The 22,171-nt window shown below is 45.3% G+C and overlaps 1 protein-coding gene across 3 annotated transcripts in view; it reads right to left on the minus strand.

Moving 5' to 3' along the window:
* Window positions 1-22,171, minus strand: part of Rgs6 (regulator of G protein signaling 6) — a 420,077-nt gene that overhangs the window by 66,370 nt on the left and 331,536 nt on the right. For all 3 annotated transcript variants that reach the window (XM_055593079.1, XM_055593078.1, XM_055593077.1), the window contains exons 7-11: window positions 18,862-18,938; window positions 16,198-16,279; window positions 14,836-14,910; window positions 12,734-12,832; window positions 11,684-11,745 (exon numbers count right to left, since the gene is read on the minus strand). In XM_055593079.1, the coding sequence (XP_055449054.1) occupies window positions 11,684-11,745; window positions 12,734-12,832; window positions 14,836-14,910; window positions 16,198-16,279; window positions 18,862-18,938 (395 nt within the window). The remainder of the gene's footprint in view (window positions 1-11,683; window positions 11,746-12,733; window positions 12,833-14,835; window positions 14,911-16,197; window positions 16,280-18,861; window positions 18,939-22,171) is intronic.

The raw sequence follows: 22,171 nt of genomic DNA on the forward strand, positions 1-22,171 counted from the left end.
GACCCTGCAACCATTTCGGCTTTGGCTGTTGAGGATGAGCACTTTCCTTGGTGGAAGGACCAATTGCCGGTGCTAAGAGGTGAGGTTTCTTGTCCCAAAACACAAGCCTCAATGATCATGAATGTACTAAGAGGCAAGAGCCTGATTGGCCTGAACAAATGGCTGTGATTGGTCCAAACCCAAGGCTATAGAAACAGTCTGCTCTGGTTTACTCTGTGAGTAGGCTGTTGTAGCATTTGCCTGGTTAAAAGGATTCTCCACAGTGATATTTTCTTGCATACTTTCAGTAGTGCCAACCAAGCTGGCAGTACCAAGGAAGAGACAACAAAGAGTGCTGGTGACGGCAGCAGCTGCTGCATAGCTGAAAACGGCATGATTGCTCTATGCCTAAGGAAGAGGTAGCCAAGGACCCAGACATGTCCAGCAGCGGTGGTCCTCACTGGTTAGTAGTCCCGCCCCTCTGGCCTATCCCAAGCCAAGGACATACTGGCTGAATGTCCATGTCTGAATGATCACAACAGTGTCAGACCCTGGCTGCCCGAGTGACAATCACGCCTTGACAGACAGACAGATATTCTCAGTCATCTCTGCAGCATGCCATCAGCTGAGATTTTCGACCCGAGTGAGATCTGAGAGCAGCCAGGAAGAAGAGGGGAGGGAGGAAGATGAGGGAGCAGAGAGGTGACTAAAGGGTAAATGGCTACAAGAAGGTAGAAAAACAACCTGTAGGCCCTGTTCACCAGAGAACTCTCCAGTCCTCAGGACCGTGGGTCTCAGCCCCCAGGCCAAAGGCTGTGAGAGTGGATGCTGCCAAGAGCCAGGCCTAAAGCTTGCACAGGGATCAGAACACTCACAGGGCTAAGGCTCCACACTGAAGTGCTGAATGAAGACCCTGACTCTGGAGTATGGTACTTGCCACTGCTTCCTGTTGCCAAACAATTGGCCAAAGATCAGCATTTGAAGGGTGTCTGGGATAGTTAATATCGTCAACCTGATAGGCTCTAGAATCACACAGGAGACAGGCCGCTGGGTGTCCCCGTGAGGTGTCATATTGATTAGAGTAACTGAAGTGGGCGTCACCATTCCCTAGGCCGAGAGCCCAGGCTGCATAAATGGAGAAAGTGAGCTGACCGCCAGCAATCACCCTCTGCTTCCTGACTGCGGATGCCATGTGACCAGCTGCCTCAAGCTCCTGCCACCAGAACTGCCCTGCCATGATGGGCTGTACTCTCAAACTCAGAATCACAATAAGCCTTTTCTTCCTTTGGCTGCTTTTGTCAGGCCGTTTTACCACAGCAATAGAAAAGGTAACATACACCTTCTCTTTGACCTCCTTTGATTTCCATCCAAATAGAGCAAGGAAACCTTCTGCCATCATGTTAATGAACAGTTTATAGTAGTTGTATTCATTTAGTGACATGTTTTGGGGGAAGTTGAGGAAAAGAATAGTTTATTATACTATATATAATATATACAATTAGATATAATTTACTTAAAATTTATTATAACTTATTTACTCCTCTCCTTCCTATTAGATATAGATTTTTAATCTATTATTAGTATCGTATAGTTCATTGCTCTCATATAGGTTTTTTTTTTTCTTTTTCTTTTTTCTTTCTGCAGTGTCTTAAATGTCTTCCAGCTGGGAGGTGAATGGTATATAATGACCTTGTTGAATACTTTAGACCATTGTGATAAAAGACAGGAAAGCATCTCAGAAGAATCTTGAACATATTCTGTAGAAACAGAAAACACAGTTAAAGCCACCACGCACAGTGGAGGTGCCTCGTCGCCTGTCCTGTGAGCCTCCTTTGAGAGTTCCATCCTGACAGCTAAGAAAAAAGACTTTACAGTGTGGCGAGGATAACGTGCAGGGAAAGTGTGCTCAGGAAGGACCCTCCATGGGGACAGGAGCAAGACGCAGGACTGCCCATAACAGGGAGAGCCACTCCCTTGTCATTTGGACTAATTTCATTCATGCTGAAAGAGATGAGATTGATGTTACAAGTTACTGAAGATGGAGTGCTAGAAGCCTGCAGTCAAGGGCTCAGCAGGCCTGCATTCCCTTCCAGGAGTTCAGGGGGGAGTCATTCTTGCTTATTGAAGCTTCTAATGGCTCCAAGCAGTCCAGTCCCTGCTCTCATTACTCCAGCCTCTGTCTCTAGTGGCCTTCTCCTTTGTCTGCAACTTGACCTCTCTTCTCCTCATTTCTTCCTATCGCTTCTCTTTGGTTTTTGTTGTTGTTGTTGTTGTTGTTTTGGTTTTGGTTTTACTTTCCCTTCCGTCCCTTCCTCTACTCTCTCTTCTCTCATCTTCTTTTTCCTTCTTTTCCTTACATAAATGTTTGTCATTGAGTTTAAGGTTCTCCTGGAAAATCTATCTCAAGATCTTAACATATATTTTGCACATGTATGCAATGTGGTTTTTTTTCATTTTTTAAAAAAAATTTTATTGTCTGTACATTGGTGTTTTGCCTGTATGTGTAAGGGAGTCAGATCCCCTGGAACAGGAGTTGGACAGTTGTGAGCTGCCATGTGGGTGCTGGGAATTGAACCCAGGTCCTCTGGAAGAGCACCCAGTGCTCTTAACCACTGAGCCATCTTCCCAGCCCCTACAATGTGTTTTCCTTAAACACGTCCCTATTCCTTCCACTCCAACTCCTTCCATTTCCCCATCTTATTTCATACTCCCAGCCTGACTATTTTTTTTCTCCATAACCCACCGAGTTCCACTCATGACTGCCAGTATGTGCGTGGGTGCAGGGCCATCCACCAGAATATAGGCAAGCCACCAGGCCACTTAGTCACATCTGCAATGATGCTTTCCCTACGCAAGGCCACACTTGCAGGTCCCAGAGGTCAAGAGCCAGGCATATCTTTTTGGAGGGTGGGAACTATTCAACTCCTTAACAAAGGACATATGAAAACGGGTTTACAGGACAATACTGGGTCACATGACTGCTTCAGACCGGCAGACAAATAGTCACCAAAAACAAAAACAAAACAAACAAACAAACAAAAAAAAAAAACAAATCCCCAAGACCCAAACAAAACAAAACAACTGCAAACAAAGAAGCCATTTTCAGCATCAACTGGAGAGGCCCTCCATACCCAGAACACGTGCTTCCTGGTGGTGTACAGATCAAGAGATGAATGGCCTCTGCTCAGGAAGCCCAAGGCAAAGAAAAGGCCAGGCAGGCAATGAAGGAGGCAGCCATGGTCAATAGGTAGTACTATCTGTGTCCGAAGTCAATACTAACGACCACAGAAAGACCTGAGGACTGGCATCAAAGGCGAAGAGGGAAAAATAACCACAGGCATATAAAGGGCTTTGTAGGATGCCTGGTGCAGCTGCAGAGAAGCCGTGATGGTCCATCAGCACATGGAGACGACAGGCGAAAAAGCAGAATCAAAGGAGTTGGGAGATAGAAAGTAAACACTGAGAGATCCGGAAAAGTATGTAGGTAGGAACAACACCTACCATTTTGCACTTTAAAAATTCCTGGCCTCTCACCTCTGACTCCTGATGATTCTCACACCATCACAAGAGGTTAACCTATTGAGTTCTGGCACAGACGCTGCCACCTGCCATGGCTAGAGGCTTCGAAGTGGCTCTTGGGTGGAGGTGTGGGGCTGGCTGGTTTATCTGCATATCAATCTCCTCTTCCGGAGTAGGTGCTGCCAGGATGGACTCTCTGTGGTCAGCGTGTCTGTCAGTACACTATTTACCACCCACTGAAGCCATTGCACCTCACTGCATCAGAGGACGGTGCTGGCACAGAGCTAGCTGTAAAGACATCTTCTTGCTTTATTTATTTATTTTTTTTAATTTGTTAACACAGAGTCTGGTGACTCACCGGCTGGTCTTGAACTCACTATGTGGCTGAGGATGACCATGAACATCTGATCTTCCCGCCTCTCTCTCCTGAGTTCCAGGGTTCCAGGTGTGCATCAGGACACCTGGTGTATGAATGCTGGGGATTCATCTAATCTAGGCTAGCACTCTACCGACTGGGCTATGTCCAAGGCTATCCCTGCAAGTCAGCTTCTAATTATATTCACCTTTCAAGAGCATGAAGTCGTTATTCATTCAGGTTGTAATTAGGGCCCACCTTGATGTACTTTGGAAAGGAAGGACATAATGAAAGGAACTTCAGAAAATGCCTAGTCTACCCACTTGAAAAGGCTTGCGGGTAGGTTTTAGATTTCATTCCCTCTTCCTTAACAGAAAGACTCATGATTTCCACATGAGCTCTGTGATATGATACACACACACACACACACACACACACACACACACACACACATACACACAGACATGCACACACAAATGACAGGTAAGCCAGAGAAAGAACAGGTGCTGTCTACCACAGTGAAACACACACAGGAGGGAGTCCCTAGACCAATGCCTGGGCCAGCACCCATGTGTGGATTTTGGTTCATAAAGCAGAGATGTTGAAAAGGCACTGACGTTGGTAATCACTACAGGAAAAGGTACCGTGGGGTATGGCTTGCAGCTGTGGACAGCATCACTCTGGAGAAAAACCAGGTGTGGACTCTGAAGCCCTGTGCCCAGCTGTCTTTTGTCCCCAGTTTGGAAAGACATTAAAATGCGGCAAAGCATTCACAGCCAGAGCCTCTGAAAGAGCAGGAGACCCAGCAAGTCCAGGGGCAAGGGGGTGCACAGGCATCACACTTGCTTCCTTCTGGGGGTGTGTGGGGTTTCTAAATAGTGATGCTCAAAAGGAAAGAGGGAGATGGGACACAGAGGGCCTTTGTGGGTGGGGAGGAAGGAGGTAATCTTTTCCGAGTAGGAGGAGGAGGGCAGGAGACACTAGAAAGAATGCCTTCGCTGGAGTTTACCCAGAGGCAGCATTCAAGGAGGAAACTTGGGTTGAGTGAAGGTGAATTTGGGCCTTCAGAAAGCTGAGTGTATTGCCCGGCCACATTTCCTGACCCCTTTTCTTTCACAGGCGACAGATTCCAGATTTTGGTCTGCATAGGGTGACCTTGGCTATAAGTGGACTTCTTGCCATTTCTTTTCTACCGATTAAGATGGGCTGGGAGAGAGGAGGTGCGAGGACCCCACAGTTTCTCAAACCACATGAAAGCAAAGTTGTAATGACTTCCTTGGCCTCCTTTTCTCCCACCCCTGAATTTATCATTAGACATTAAGTTCTCAGGCTTCTATCACCCTAGCAGATTTTTTAATAGAGCCTTGGGCGATCCAGTTCCTTGCTGTCTTATCGCATTTCATTAATTACATTTCATGATCACCGAGGGTCAGGAGGCAGAGGAGGAACCAGCATCCAATTTTAGGGAACAGCAACAATCTCAGAGATGGGCAGGCAAGATGATGTTAAAAAAATCAATTTAGCAGTCAGCTGTGACACTCTAACGACTCCCAGTAACAGAGTAAGGGCGAGCCGAGTAGAGCAGCAGGCATAAAAATGAAACAGCTTGATCTTTCTGCGTGCAGGTGCTGTGTCTGGATCTGGGACAGTACCTCTAGGTACTGTGATGTCCCACATCCCACAGAATTGCTAGCTTGGGGAAGAAGTCTCTTGGGGGGTGGGGGGAAAGCTCAGAGATGCCAGGTAAGTGGAAATTGAGATGTACAGGGATCTGTGTTCTTAAAGCTGCTGCTGGCGATGGAAGCTAGGGTGGGTGGATTAAAATAAAGATGCTCTTGCAAAGAAGAGAAAGGCTTTGTTTCTTTGGCAGCTGCATCTATTTGGAGATGGGACCACAGAGTCTACCACAGTTTGGATCTTAAGTGTCCTCCAAAGCTATGAATGAAAGGCTTGGTTAGCAGCCTACTGGGGGTCAGTAGAACCTTTGAGAGGTAGAGCCTAGTGGAGGGAACAAAGGTTACCGGGATTGTGTTCTTGAAGGAGATATTGGGACCTCTGCTGTCCCCTCTCTTCTCCTCCCCTCCTTTCACCTCCTCTCCCCTCCCTTCTTCTTCTACCTTCTCCCACATTCTTCTCTCTTCTCCCATGCTCTCCTCTCTTCTCTTCTCTCCTATGTAATCCTCTCCTCTCCCTTCCCCTCCTTTCCTCTAGGCTGCTCTCCTCTCTCCACTCTTCCCATGTACTCTTTTCTCACTCCTGCCTCTCATATCCCCCCTTGTCTCCTTCCCATTCGATTACCAGCTTTGTTCCACGATGCCCTTCCCACTTGAGAGTCTACCCTATCACAGGCCCACAGTGACGGGGCTCACTGAGCATGGAGTGAAACCTCTGAGCTATGAGCTCAGATACAATTTCCCTCTTCTGGGTTGATCCCTTTTGGTATTTCGTCACAGTTATAGGCAGGTGACTAACACAAAAGTCTCTTCGGAGTCTCCAGGTGAAACACACTTCATGTTTTAAATCTCATTGTCATTATGAAAAACATGGCTTGTGGGAAAGAGCTTTCACACTGGCTTCAGGTCAGTGGTTCTTAACTTTCCTAATGCTGAGACCCTTTGATACAGTTCCCTCATGTTGCGGTGACCCTCAACCATAAAATTATGTCATTGCTACTTAATAACTGTAGATTTGCAACCGTTATGAATCATAATGTAAATACTTGATATACAAGAGACCCGTGACCGGTGGGGGTTGTGACGCACAGGTTGAGAATCACGGCTTTAGGATCAGGGCCTTTGTGATGGTCTCACTCTCTGGTGTGAGTTCTCAGGCTGGTTTTAAAAATGGGCTGCAGTACTCTAGTCTTTTAAATTTATAGTCTGGGCTTGTGATCTGGCTTTTGCATGCTTCTGCTTTTTTCTTGCACTCTTGTTTCGGTGCAAGTGATATCAAACTGGCCCGCTTTGAGGATGAAAGTTCCTGTAAAAAACAGTAAAAGTAAAAGTAAAAGATGTCCTTGCGGAGGCCATCCTACATGGAAGCCACATACACAAGACAGACAGCCAGGGTCAGCAGAGCTTCCTCCCAGTCCACCGCTGCAACCAGGCACACAGCCTAGGCTGTGCAACCAGCTCGCAAACAGACAAGGAGAAAGGGCGAACGCCCATTGAGTAATACCCTCCTGTACGGAGTTTTGCTTCCAGCAACTTCAGTTACCCATGATAAGCCACAGTCTGGAAATCTTAAATGGGAAATTCTGGGAACAAGTACCGCTTCCAGATGCTCTGAGTGGTGATTCGGGTAATGCAGACGTACCAGGGAGAACAGGTAAAGCACTTCCTCTGCACGCGTATGTGAACATTATTCATGTACATTGTTGTACATTGCTGCGACTGTCCTATTTTATTACCAGCCATTACTGGTCTCCAAACTATGTGGGTATAAGGGAAATATGTAGCGTATGTAGCATTTGGTGGTACATGGTCAACCCTTGGGGACAGCATGTCTGCTGTGGGCAGAGCGAAGCTATTGGAGTTTTAAGCCTCTGTGTTTGGAGGTTCTTTGTCGGCCAGAGCCGACTAATATATTTTGTGTCTTATAGCATGGGAAGATACGATGCATGTTTAGGGAGAGGATATTACCCGGGCTGCACACCTCTGATCCCAGCGCTCGGGAGGCAGAAGCAGGAGGATCTCTGTGACTTCGAGGCCAGCCTGGTCTATAGAGTGAGTTCCTGATCTATAGAGTGAGAAGCTGGGGCTCCACAAAGAAACCCTGCCTTGAAAAATGAAATAGTAAAATATAAGAACACTGGCTCGAGTTATCCAGAAAAGTGGACCGAGAGGCAGCGTTCTTTCTTTAGGAAGGCGAGTTTGTGAGCCACTTTTAAGGAAAATTTTTCACTTACAATAGTTAAGATAAAAAGTATAACCGCAGCTCAGTATCCAAGTGGGTTCTCTAGTAATGTGAACAGGGGCTGTCTCTGACATAAACTGATTGGCCTGCTCTTTGATCACCTCCCTCTCAGGGGGGTACAGCCTTACCAGGCCACAGAGGAAGACAATGCAGTCAGTCCTGATGAGACCTGATAGACTAGGATCAGATGGAAGGGGGGGAGGACCTCCCCTATCAGTGGATTGGGGGAGGGGCATGGGTGGAGAAGAGGGAGGGAACTACAGGTGGGATACAAAGGAAATAAACATTAATAAAAATAAAATATTATAATAAAAAGTATAATGTTGAGTGGTATTTATCTGAAAAGTTAATTTGTATATATGAGGATTATTATTATTTCTGAATCAAGAACAGGGTTACACATTTAGGTAGTGCAAAAAGCAGCCTAGGAAACACATCAATGCTGACATGGCAGGGACATTTGAACACTGTTGGGGACAAAGGACAGAATATTTGAAACCGAAATGAACTGAGAAAATCTAAAGAGCCAGTCCCCGGCCAGAGGCCAGTGTGTATACAAGATAGAAAGGGGGACTGTATGGGCTACGTGTTTCCGTGCTAGCCTTGGGCAGCCTGCAGGGCTGTCTGAACGAGAGTCAGAGAAAGGACCGAGAGAGGGTGGGAAGAACTGTATTAGCACGAAACTGTCACCTTCAAGGCCAGCCTCCTTCCTCTTTGGAGCACCACACAGCCAGTTCACCCCATCTCATATACCTGAATTTTGGTCCTGTCAACAGTACTGTTAATCACTGGAAAATTACTAGTCCTTCCTGCTTGCTTCGGAGGGACCCGAGTGCCAAGGACTGGAGCCAGGCCTCCAGCACTCACGTGAGTGAATGCACACAGAGAGGAAGCCACTTGTTTCATTGAGAACACACGAATGGCCGAGGCAATCCATTTCCAAATCTCCTTAGCAGGCTCCAGACACCGCCTGCAATCCTCCCCCCTCCATCTGACAGCTGTACCCTTTTACAGTAGGCCGCAGGCTTTAACCCCACCCAATTCTTGTTTTTTCAGAACTGGGCTACAGGTATCACCAGTAACAGCTTCTCATTTCTTGGGTTCTTAGGCAACTAGGTGAAAAACAAACAAACAAACAAAAAACCAAAAACCCAGCAGGGACTTTTTCTCAGGGGTGGGACACAATTCCAATTACCACTTATCACCTGGAGCAGGCCCAGGGAAACCAGATCTGGAATGGGGGCTGTGGCTCACCCAGGGAGAGCTCAGTTTTCACCTCTGGCCAGCTGCCAGTGCCACCTCCCTAGCCCCTCCTGGCAGAGCACAGCAGCTGACAGGCTAGGCTTGGGCGGCTTTATCTCTGGCAGACACCCGGCTGCTCTCTCTCTCTCCTCTGCTCTCTTGGGGAGTTTGCTTGTGGCTCTAATGAAAACTCTCATGTCACATTGAAGAGTTGTCAGTTATTGCTGCCTGGAATAAAATTCAGCCTCTGCTGGGGCTGGACTCCTGGAAGTTCCTGGCTGGGGAATTGTGGTTGGGATAACCCCTCGGGTGAGTGGCGCCTCTCAAGTGTAATTAGCTGTAGCAGCTGGGGCACCTCCCAGACAGTCAGTAAACAAACAAACAAAAGGACCTGCCAGCTTCCCTTCCTTTGCTCCCGTCCCTCCTGGGACATATCACCTACCTCTCAGTCATCTCAGGATGACTAGTTCAGGCCTCTCCGCATCCCCCAGAGATAAGACAATAGATGAAACCCAGAGCCCTTCTGAAGTGAGTTCTGAGGCCTGTGGAGCTGCAGTAGTATCACCAGAGCCCTAGACACCAGCTCAGTCAGTCCACTTGACGCTCAAAGTACAGCTTGCTTAAGTCTACCTTGGGGACCACTGAGTCCATCCATCCCTAGGGCTGGAGTTTGGGAATTTCCATTGCCTAGCCCTCTGTTCCAGCCTCAGAACACTGACCCTGAGCATGTGAACCTGGTGAAAGACGCTCTGTGTATACTCTTCGCTATGAGCCCTCCCAAGCCAGACGTTACCATGTATGTAGATAATGCATCACGACAGCCCAGCCATTTATTTCTATGCCTTGCCTAAGAAAAGGAGGTTTGTCATTCCTCCCAGCTATGGCACAGGAAAGTTGAGGTTACTTCAGCAGCTTTGCTCTTGGCTACTCTTTGGCCAAGGGGGCGGGGGTAGAACAAAGGTAACTCCAGTGAGAAGGAAAAGGGACTTTCAGAGCCCGATTCGATGGCCAGAAGTCCTGCATTTTGACACTGGGCAGTTGTATGTAGCCTGGAGCTGGCTACGCCTGGGACTTCAGAGTAATTGCTAGCCATGTAATGGGAGCTTCAGCCATTGGCACCATGAGAGGCATTTGCATTAGGGAACACAGGAACGCTGGAATTCTCAATGGGAATGACTTTGTTGCTGTCTCAGGCAATGGCCTGAGACATTGCTGGTTGTCACAACTGTGAGGTGGCACTACTGGCCTCTAGTGGATAGAGTCCAGTAGTTATCACATTCTTGTCATGCATAGGATGTTAGAAATGCAACCAGCCATTGTCTGACCCAGAATGACAGCTAACAACCACCTGTGATTCCAGCTCCAGGGGACCCAATGTTCCCCAGTAGCTTTTGTAGGCAGCTGTATTTCCCTGTATACACATAGACTGATACTAAAAACAAATTTAAATCTTTATGACTGGACCTGAAGGTAGCCCCACTTGCTCAAGGCTTGCCTGGACTACAGAGGCATTTCAAAGATATCCCAGGTAACTGAATGAGACCCCCCTCCCCCATATCAAAACAGAAAGTAAACAGAGGTCTTGGGAATAGAGGTTAGTAATAGATTATTTGCCCATGGTTCATGAGGGTCAGTTCCTAATATCAGAAAAGCAACAAATAGACCAGAGGGAGTATACATAGATGTACATACAGGTAGACATAGAAGATGCCATAAGCCCAAACCCACAGTTGTCCTTGGTGTCCTGAATAGAGCACTTTAATTCAGGCTTTGGATTTGGGGTTGGGGTTTTCTAAGTTCCTATTGGTCATTATTTATTTAGAAAGGGTATGTGACTTACCCCAAGGGGCCAGCAGAGAAAGCCTCCCCAGGGGGTTACACAGCCAGCACCCTGCATGATCTAAACTTAAAAGGATTCAGTTTACCCTATACCCAGTAAATACTAAGGCCTGACTTGCACCCTGGATTCCTTCAGAAGTTGAACACCGCTTTAATGGCAGCATATGGATGAGTAAGTATTAAGTTCTGGCTGCCTGATTAGATTTATTGCATACAGAATTCCCAGGTGGTCTCTTTACTGAAGCATTCAGAAAAACAGACCATTCAGTTGATAAAACTGAGCCTCCCCCGAGGTAACTGGAGTGGAGTCAGCTACCAGTACAGACTATAGCACAGGGGCTGCTGGGAAGCCAGGCGGCAGGGCCTGGGTGTTTTCCTTACAGTTGATTCAGCGAGGCTCAGTGGTAGATGTCCGGGAGGAACACTCCTCAAGGAGCTAGACCTCTCCCGCTTATGTGGCCAACCTCAGAGGGCACCCGCAATCTCTTTCCCCTGTAAAGTGAACTTGGGCATTTTATAGCCGGAAAGGGAGTGATTCCATTTGAATCACTTCAAGGGACTGAAGGCAAAGGTGTATGGTGGAATTTTTTTTTTTTTTTTAACAGGCGTTCTTTCCTGATTGACAAGGTCTGATGGCGGAAGCTTAAGGAACAGAGAGTGTCTTGCTCAAGGGAGGCCTGTTAGCCATGCTCACACAGGGACTGGGGATTTTACACATCAGATTTAAGAAGTAACTCTAGCCTGACTCTTGAAGCTGAACATACTTGTTAGCTAGGACCGTGTATTTCTCCTTTATAAAATACGCACATGGTAATGATATTGGGGGAAGCGTACCTTTCAGCCACTTTGGACATTTTCAAACAATGTCTGTCAATCTGTGCATTCAAAAATGTTATCTGGGGGGAAAAGAGAGAACACAGGTACTGAGGGCAAAACAGAGCTTGATTCTCCTTTATCCCATGAACCCAAATCCTGCAATCACACCAAAGTCTAAACGCCTCCTTGGGCAGTACTTACCCCGTAGCTGAAGCCACAGACAATTTGCCCCTTTGGAAATCCCTGCCACACTTAAGATTCTAAAACAGCTTCCCTTACAACTCATTTTCACCTGTTCATAACTATCCTTTAATTTTTACCTCCCCCCAATTATTCAATCGAAGGACAGCATGTCGTCTAAAAAAGCTTGTCAACAGATCTGACAGACAATATGTATACTTCAAGAACAATTTTTTGGACTAAAGCCCCAGTAATGGTTCCTCTGTTTAGTTTCCAGTGTATGTTGCATCTGTGACTTGGTTGTTTTTAAACTAGAATCAGCAAGTAGCTATTTTGCATCTCTCTGTTTCTTTCTTCCCGCCTCTCCATAAGCCTGTCAAAGAAAGTCATTTAAAGTTCCAGTCTCTGTCAGAAGGCAGCAAGGCATAATGAAGAGTAGGCTTCAGAAGGGAGTGATGTTGTTGTTAGCTATTCTCTGTTGGTCTGGCTTTCTCATCAAGACAGAAAATAATATGCGGCTAAATGATGCTATGATGACTACGGTTCAGGGTTCTCTTTATTCTAATGCCTTCCCTTAACAGTATAGAGGTAGTGGTCCTGAACCGGTGCATTCTGGGAGTTCATTATAATGTTGTGTTCTCCAGGATGGGACATTTGTTTCTCTTTCCCTAGCTTCCCCAGCAGGCAGTGAGAAACCTTGCCCTCAAAAGCCAGCTTACCACTGGGCTAGCTCAGTCACACCCCTTTCAATCACTGCTGGAGAAGGTAGCTGGAGAATTTCTCAGGCTTTTCTTAAGTGTCACACACGGCACACACAGGGTTAAGCCATCCAACAGCTGATTCTGCTGTCCACAGAACCCGCTGGGAGTGTCATGCTCATTCACTCACCTGTTTTCGGATGTCATCTTTTGTAGTTTTCCTGATTGGCTGGCTTGGTATGTGCACTGGACTCTGTGACTGGGTCTCCTCAGTCACACCATACACTGACTAGAAGATGAAGCAAAAATACGAATCACACACCCTCATGTGGCTCAGCAGCCAAGCCCTCATCTCATTCTTTCAGCTGTCTCTGTGGCATCCAGCCAAATGACTGGGCTCTGTTTGAATTTCTCCCATGGTAGACTTCTTGAGGGAACACATCCTCTTTGGGTTACAACAGTGAGGAAATCCTTCATTTTCTTGAGCTAAAGTGGTTTCCATGTGTAGCACTGTTTCTCTAAATATAATCTGGAGGCCAACTAACTTCGAAGAATCAATTGGTGTTCTTTGGTAAAGAGGTACATTGCTGAGCCCTATCACAGACTGACTGAATCAAGATTCTCATTAGTGGGTTTGGGAATCTGTACTTTAAACAAATACCCCAGGTGATTTGGGGTCAACACTGAACTTAAGAACAGTAGCTGAAAGGTACATTCAAAATTTCCCTGTGGGTTTCCTGCTGGCCAGCAGATGTCATGTCTGTGTGCTATGACGTTGAAATGGCTGGCCTCCTGGCTAGTGTTCCCCTTAAATTCAGCAGTTTTATGGCCTCAGTTCCTACTCAAGTCTGCACCTACAGAGATTGCTATTCAAGTTGTTTGTGGTGTTATGAACAGGGAAAGAAACAGTCCCGAAGGACAAGCATTGCATAGCTGCAATCCATACAATGATAAAGGCTCAGATGACATACAAAGAGCTTCATAAAACTGTGGGGTATTAGAATTAGTGGTCATTAAAGACTAAGTAAGTACAGTTAAGACTAGGTTTTAAATATAGTATTGTTAATTACCCAATGAGTAAATTATGTAAGTAAACCCAAGAAGTACTGTTTGTCTTTATCTGTGTACTGTCTGTCCATCCTTCTGTTTGTCCATCCCCCCTCTCTGTCTATCTGTCTCTCTCTCTGTCTCTCTCTTTCTCTCTCTCACTCACTCTCTCTCTCTCTCTCTCTCTCTCTCTCTCTCTCTCACACACACACACACACACACACACACACACACATTCTTGTCTAAATAGCTACAATCTTCCCAAATCCCAATTAACACAAAAGGAAAATTCTACACCTCATCTCACGGGGTAGGTTCTGGTCAAAGCACAGGACCACCGAAAATATTAAAAACATTATCTTTGGACTATGTGCTATAAGGTGGTGATGAAACGAGTAAATTTTGTTCTCAGATTTGGGTCCCAGCCCCCAAGGTAGCTTGATAGGTATATAAAAGTATTCCAAACACTGAAACACTTCTGATCTGAAGCGCCCTGGACTCATACTTGGTCATTATGTGAACTGGGGACATTTGGGAATATACTTCTAACCTGACATTAGTGTTAACGAGCACAGGCGCGTTCCCCTGCAGCATGGTCTTTGGAGAGGGAGACTGTTTCGATGGAGGCAGTCTGAGTATGGTAGCTGTGGGGATGCTGTGGCCATTGCCCAGCTCAGTGTAGTGAAATACAAGGGATCCTGGGGGTCATTCGAAGGATGGCAAGATGGTGATGTGGAGTTTGACAATTTAGCTCCATTTAAACTCTCCCATTTGCTTCTGAGTACCAAGCTCTTTGTGCCTGCAGGCTCGCCTGTGTTTTATTCCCGTGGTGTCTTCCCTCCACCGCAACATCCCTGGGGCCAGCTGCTATTTACTATTCATCTCAGAGGATCCAGCTTACATAAAGCCCCTGGGGCATCCCACTCTATCTTAGCTGCATCTCCAGGGGCTCCTGAACCTTCCCGTTCTTCCAACACAGCACAATGGCCCTGTTGCTTATGGTCTGGTTTCATTCTCTTCAAGACTATGGGATCCCCAAGACTTGCAACTGAACCCCAGCAATTTGTACAATGCCTAGAACACACCAGCCACTCAACGAATAGCCACTCTCAAATTTGTGAATAAAACCATTTCCAAAGATGGAACGTGGCAGAATTGCAAGCTGAAAAGTCACTGTGTGTGAACAGCACCAGAAGCAGAGAGCCGTCCCCACCAGGAAATTGTAATTCAACTAAACCAGCAAACCTTTTTAACCTTTTGTGGATTCTTCAAACGTCGACATTTTCTGATATCCATTTCCGTTGTGTTCACACAGCCTGGCTGAGAAGAAAAAAAAAATTATATAAATTACTAAGTGAAAATTATGCTTCCAATCGAATCCAAGTAATACCTTCAGACCTAATCCTTCCCTTTGCAGATAATGCATAATCTCTTCATCTTGCCTTAACGCATGTTCATGTGTGGAGTTCTCATTGGAAATGTAAAATCTGACCTTAGAGTGAGGACAATCTTATGGTTTTTTAGTATGCATTCCCGGCATCAAACCTATATTCCAAGTGGCCACGAGGCTTTGGACGTACGTAGCCTTTGTTATGTTACATCTCTAACCATCTGAAAAAAAAAAATTCCCATGTCAGGACAGGAAAGATTTTTTTGTGGTGTTGTTGCTTTTAATCAGTTTTTTAGGAAGGTTGAAATAGTTTGTTCATTTTCAATTCCATTTCCTGAGGGCAATCAAGATTTGTTTTAATAATGTGAAATCAGAGACACAGTCAAGCTTCATTGTGTACTGATTTGTGGATTCATCTACTTGCTAAATTTTCTTTGTAACGTGCAAATCAATGTTCTCAGAGCGTAATGACCATTTACAGACACGTGCAGACGAACGATAATTTTGAGTCACCCCACATAATCATGCCCGGATGAACAGGGTGAGCCTCTGTCTTTCTAGTCCATGCTGTAAAGCAGCCTTTTCGGGGATTATCTGGTGCCAGGCTTTCTATATTTTTGCATTCATCTTGGTGACATTTCCGTTTCCAGTAATCTTCAGGCAGGGTGTCAAAGGGTTGTATAGTGCTCTAGGGAAAGGGGGCTCTGACATGCCATGGGAGAAATCAGAATAGTTGTGATCTGGCCTGAACCACATGCGACCCTGGTCAGGAAGGAAGCCAGCTCACCCAGGAGGAATACCTCAATATTCACTAATTCAGAGTTTGCAGAGACTTTCTAGAACATAACTAGTGTAGATGACAAGACTTGACAGTATGTAAAAAAAAAAATGTTTTTAAGATTTGGAGCCTAATGATGGTGGGAATGAACATGACTGATTTGGAAGAATGGAGTTTTTGCCTATTGGCACTGCTGGCTAACCAGACAGCATCACTGTGAGAAAAAGAGTTGGAAACCCTAGCTCCTATATTGGCATCCCCATTGTTTCCCCATTTCCAGTCCTATATTCTCACGTGTGTATGTGTGTGTGTGTGTGTGTGTGTGTGTACAATTCTCTTAAAGTATAGTCCTTGCTCACTAAAGACAATCATTTGTTTGGAGAAAAGAAATGAATCGGGTGGGTGGATCCAATTCAGGGAACCAAGCAGGTGTCCTCACCACTGGCCTGTGGACATCCCAAAAGGCCCGTTCTTGACTATCCAAAATTTTCCTTTCTGTCTTATCCTTTTTCCGATCAATCCTGAAAGAGTAAAGAGAGGAATTGAGAGGCATTTGTACTGTTTCCTCTTTGTCCCCTCAGCCCTCCTGAGCCCAGGAGCTAAGGTGCCCCCAAGACCATTAACCTATATGGCCTCTCACTCCATACACAGCAAGAGCGTGTTAGAGGCTGGATTACAGAGTAGCATTTGGGGGCAATGGACATGGAAGCATAGAGGAAGAATGAGCAGAAACAGTTGCCCATGAAAAGTATTAAGATCTGGGTTTGCTAAGGACTGAATTCTCTGAATCCTACGCCACAGAGAATTCTGCATGTGTGACTGGATAAGAAGGGATACATCTGCCTTTTTGTCAATTCTCCATCTCCAACATGAAAGTTTAGACAGCAGTTAAGACATCTGTAAAATGCTCCAAATATGTGTTTTAAAAGTCATATAAACCATCTGGATTACTAAAGGCAGAGTAGTGCCCCCTAGCTTGGCACAAGGCCCCAAGGACCCCAAGTCCCTGGCCTCAGTTGGGAAATTATGGATGGCAAAGCCAGGTTCCACATGTTCTGATCAGGAGCCCACAAAAGAGGCTTTTCTCCCCTCAAAGCATGTATCACTTCACATCATCTAAGCAAAAAGCAACTGGGATTAATTGCCCTGTGACTTGTGGTTCTCAGCTCTCCTGGGGGCCCTTTAGTTTACTGGACTGAAATAAACCCATAATCACCCTGTGATTTTTGTGATAATTGCTGCGTACTTAAATGGCCCACAATTATTATATAATCACAGAGTTAATCAGAAAAGTTAATGGGGAAAATCCACGTATGTAGGAAGTGACAGTTTTCCTCTCCTTTATAATGTGATGCCATTCGCTTCTGGGAGAGCTAATCTGGGCTTCTCTTTGCTTCTCAGTGATCTGTGAGCACCCAGGCTCAGAACTACCTCACTCCATCCAAACTGGAGGCTCCTATCGCTCCCATCTTCTACTTCTTAGATGGTCTCACACAGACACTCAGAACCTACTACCTGCCTTCCTTGGGGACATCCTGGAACACCGGGTTGGGGAGGAAGAGGCAGCAGGTGGTTGGCATCATGGGTAGGGGAAAGGTTGAGATAACTGAGGGAGGTTGACAGCCACTGTAGATGGCTGGGGCAGATGACGTCACTTCATTTTCCATGTTGGCCATTGGCGATCTATCCTCACTCACACAACACCCAAACCTGACCCTAGGTGTTGGGTGGGGCCATCCACAGAGCATGGAAGTGCTTCTCCGAAGCTGTGTGGGTCCTCTTCACTTATAAGGAGCTCTCGGAGAAAACCTCTCTGCGACTCCCAGCTCAGCCTCCTTCCCATCCCTCCTCTGTCTTCCTTTGCCCATTGGCACTGCTGGCTAAAAAGACATCGTCACTGTGAGGAAAAGGGAAACCCTGGTCACAGCAATTCCACGTCTCAGAATTCCATGGACTTAGATGACAACCATGTTTATGAGCTGGGGGGAACATTCGTTCTCCATGGCTCATGCTTCCTTATGGAAGGAGACATCTCCATTCTGCTTCCATGAGTGAAGACACAGACAAGGCCCATCCACTTCCTTTCCCTCCTTCTCTTTTGTGTCCTTTGAGGAAGAGGAATGGTTTAACCTATTGGTAGATTGGAAGGGAGACGGAGAGAAAGCACAAACTCCTTCTTCCAGGTTAACCTGAGCTCAGGATCTGTTCTCTGAGGTAAGCTTATGCGAGTCACTCTGCCCTGGCAGAGGGCTCACGTAGGTACCCACATCTGCCCAGGAAGGATGTAGCTCCTAAGATATGCCTCACAACATGGCTTCAGCAACTGAACCCAGAAGCCAATCTGTGCCTTACTTTTTCCACTAGTTTTAAGCTTCGCTCCTATGTGGAAGCTGGCAAGAGTTAACCTACCCATTCTTCTGGTTTAAATATAAAAGTTTCCCCACAGGCTTCTGAGTTCCAGTACCTGGTCCCAACTATTGGAACTGTTTGGGGAGAGTGTGAAGTCATTAAGAGGTAGGGCCTGGGTAGTGGGAACAGGTCACTAGGGCGGGGGCAGACCCTTGGAGATATAGCCCGGGCTCTATTCTGGTCTAGCTCCCTTGGCTTTTTGACACTCCATGATGCAAGCAGCTGCTGGCACACACTCCCACCATCATGAACTCTACCATACCTTTCCACCATGATGTAAGGAGACCAACCCCAGCCATGTGCCCAGAATCCCTTAAGCTAATTCTGTCACAGTGTTGAGAAAAGCCATTAAGACATCCTCCTCAAGTTTCAACATGTTAACTTAGGGAGCCAAGATCTCCAAGGAACCCTGCCTGGCATTTTCCAGTCTCCTAGCATAGAAGTCTTATGGAAATCTCTTGGGAGAATAAGTACATCTTTTAGCTTTTTGATTGGGAGCATCTTCCTTGTCTGATGAAGTTGTCCTAGCAAGATCCTGGTTTCCTGTTCATCATGCTCTTCCTATTTATTCAGTCTCGCCAAGGGGATGGGAGAGATTAACCCAGCATGAAACCCCACTTAGCCACCAAACCCTCACAGTATCTCCGGACTCCAGAGAGCTTTCTCTCCCAGAAGTTTTGCTTAGTTCACCTACTTTACTTGCGCTTCTGCTTGCATAAAGATGAATTCCCACTTCCTCGCAAAGGCCCTCTGGAGTCTCGCTAAGTTTTCCTGGTAAGAAATAGAAATCAATAAGATGGTATTAATCATCATAAGCTAATATATTGATGCTTATGCTCAGCACAGGGCAGCTATCCCTTTTGGTTTACTCCCATCAAAATAGCAGGGTCTCATGCTGAAGCCATTGGACATGAACCCAATCCACCAGCTCTGAAGAATTGTTTTAACTCTTAATGTTCATTTACAAGTGTACTGAATCTGAAGTCTCTGACTCAACCAATTCATCTCTTTTTGGGTGTTGTTTTAAGAACAACACCTCAAGTCTCATAGCAATCGGTATAAAGATGACTGAAAATTTTACATGGTGGCTGTTGGGTAAAGAATGTCATAGTCATCCCATAGCAAAATTCAGGATGGAACTCTTAAGGATAATGCTTCCATTGGGGAGCTGGTAGGTTGCAGGAAAAGGGAACCTGAAATGCTTTGCATGGGTGTTTTTAAGGTCAGGATTCAAAAAGTAGAACAAAGAGAGTGGCTGTCTGTGATGTTCATGGAAGGAAAAATATTCAGAAACAAGAAAGAAAGAAAGAAAGAAAGAAAGAAAGAAAGAAAGAAAGAAAGATCCTCCTCCATCCAGGATCATCTTTTGAGGGAAAGGGGAGAGGTGTTTTCCTCTCTGCCTGCATCCTTTCTTACTGAAGCCTCAGGACAGTGAGACAGTGAAAAGAGGCATTTGACAAGTTCTCTAACGATCCGCCTAATTCTGATTAATGCAAGACTTGGGTCTGTATTATGGTATGTATTTCTTTAGAGCTCGTGCCAACACTAATTGATTGCCCTCATTAGTAGATTATTAATATAAAAGGAGCCTCACCTAAGGAGCACACAAATTCACACCTATTACCAAGGCTTGGGGTGCAACTACTTTTAAAAGAATTATCCCTTTGATGCTCACACTGTTTGTAGAAAGTCCAGTTGGTGATATTTAAATGTCAGTCACTTGGGGGAAATGGTGAACTGTGACTCTGTCGTGCTGCAGAATACGAGGTAGCTATTAAGATGGCAATCTAGTTTGGTATTATTAACATAGAGTGATTACCTAGATCACAGTCTGTGATTAGAAGAGGTAGCAAGAACAGTCAAAAAAAATGTAGAGAAAATAATTTAGTGCAAAAATAATAGGTTATTTTCTCTCCTTAAAAATGTTTTGCTATTCGAATTTTTATTTCCTACAAAAAGTATCTGTAACCAGAAAATTCTAATAAAAATTAGTATGCTTTGGGAACAAAATGCATTTCTAGTTTCTAGGCATTTTTATGATGAACTTCATCTTGGGAAAAAACTCCTTTATGCTGTATATTTTACAACTATCAGAACAGACGACTGTGGGGCAAGAGGACAGAAAACGGATTTAAACACAACAGAAGTTGACATGTTATTTCTGTCTAATATATTTTCTAAGACACAGAAACCTGGGCAAGAGCAACAGAAGATTTGGGAACTTTACTGACATGCTAGGGAAATCATGTGGTTGGAGCAAAGCTGTTTGCCTTTGGTATGTGGCAAGTAAAGCAGCTTTTGGAAAGAGGGGTGATGTGACTCCTGGGACATTAAGATACACAGGTAGGGCCCAGCTCCCAGGATGCTAAGAGCCACAGATACACTGTTCCTGGTTTGGAGACAGTCACACAGGGTGGTCCAACATGTGATCTGACATGCAAGCATTAGCTGGATCCTGAGGTCCTAGACAACCTCCTGCCATCCTTCTCGACTCTTCCTCCCGAAATAAGTCTGTGATGCCAACAGGTTCAAAGAAGACAGCATGTCATGCCCAATCCCTGTCCTCCACTGGCCACACATTAGCTTTTGAGTAGTGAATAGGAGAGGCATGGTTTAGCTGACTTGCTGGATTTGGACATCGGGACTCAGGAGAGGCAAAGGGTCGTAGAGAGGAGCCTCATCGTGTTTGTTTTGCTAAGGCAAAGAGGGGCTTTGGGAAACTGGATAGGTCTGAAGATGGTATTGATTATGAGTGTCAAGGAGGGATTCCATGCTACCCTTAACAGTGTCTCTCATCCCCTAGTTGTCACCCTTTCCTGTATCACACATGGTGGGGGGTGGAGGGGCGGGAGAGGGGAAGGAAGGTCAATGGACACGTAACCAATCTCCCTGGTTCTCGGTGATGCCTATGAAATGCAGTACGGGAAAAGATTCCTCAATCAGAAATTAAACATATATTCAGAATGACCAATGAGTCTTTTCATTTTTAGACTCTGTCAAGTGGAGCTAGACCCGAGTGGGGAAGTGGGACATCTGTTTCTTGCAAGGAAATACATCTTGTGGACAAAGACAGAGAAAGGCAGGTGGAAAGGGAAAGATCTCCCTGTGACAGGTGCCTTGTCTTATTTTCTGGCTTGAATTTTGTTCTTGGATTCTGTCTCTACTACCAAGCTTGGAAGAGGGATATAAAGGTGAAATTTAAAATTTTGACCTTAAACTTATTGTATAGAAAATTTGACAATTTACCTCCAGAAAAAAAAAAAAGTGAAATCCCAACACATGCAGGTACATGCTTATATGCCAGAATCAGGATGTCCCCTGGGATTTTTTTTTAAATGGCCACACCCCAATCCATCTCTAACCACAGCTGTTGATCTATTTTCTCCTCGTGATAGATATATGTGCTGTCTTTACAAGAGTATCAAACAACAGAATAGATGGCTTAAGACTGGATTCTTTCACTCAACATGATGTTTTCAACACTCACCGAGCAGTTGTGCATAACAAGACCCAATCCCTTTTTACTGCAAAACACTACTCCATTTTATGGACATACCTAGTTAGTTTAGTCATTCATCTATTAAGATGTATCTGGGTTGCTTTCAAATACAGCCTGGGGATACCCGCGTACAAAGCTAATACAGGCATCAATACAGTGTGTTTCATGTGAAACAGGTTTTCATTTCTTTACTTGATTGTATGTGATGGCTATATTCAGTTTTATAGGAAACTGCCAAAACATAGCATTTTCCATCCTCCCAGTAACACAAAAGAACGTGTACCATATGTTCACTGTCAGTTGGTGTCATTTCATCTTAGCCATTCTAATACGTGAAATGGTACCTCACCACGGATTCAATCTGCTTCTCAAATGGATAATGGTGTTGAGCATCTTTTCATTTTGTTTGTCATCTTTTGTCCTCTTTGGTGAAGTCCTGTGCCTATCTTTATGTTGAGCTATCTATCTATCTATCTATCTATCTATCTATCTATCTATCTATCTA

Source organism: Psammomys obesus, unplaced genomic scaffold (assembly GCF_907164565.1).
Source record: "Psammomys obesus unplaced genomic scaffold, mPsaObe1.curated_primary_1811, whole genome shotgun sequence".
Taxonomy (NCBI): domain Eukaryota; kingdom Metazoa; phylum Chordata; class Mammalia; order Rodentia; family Muridae; genus Psammomys; species Psammomys obesus.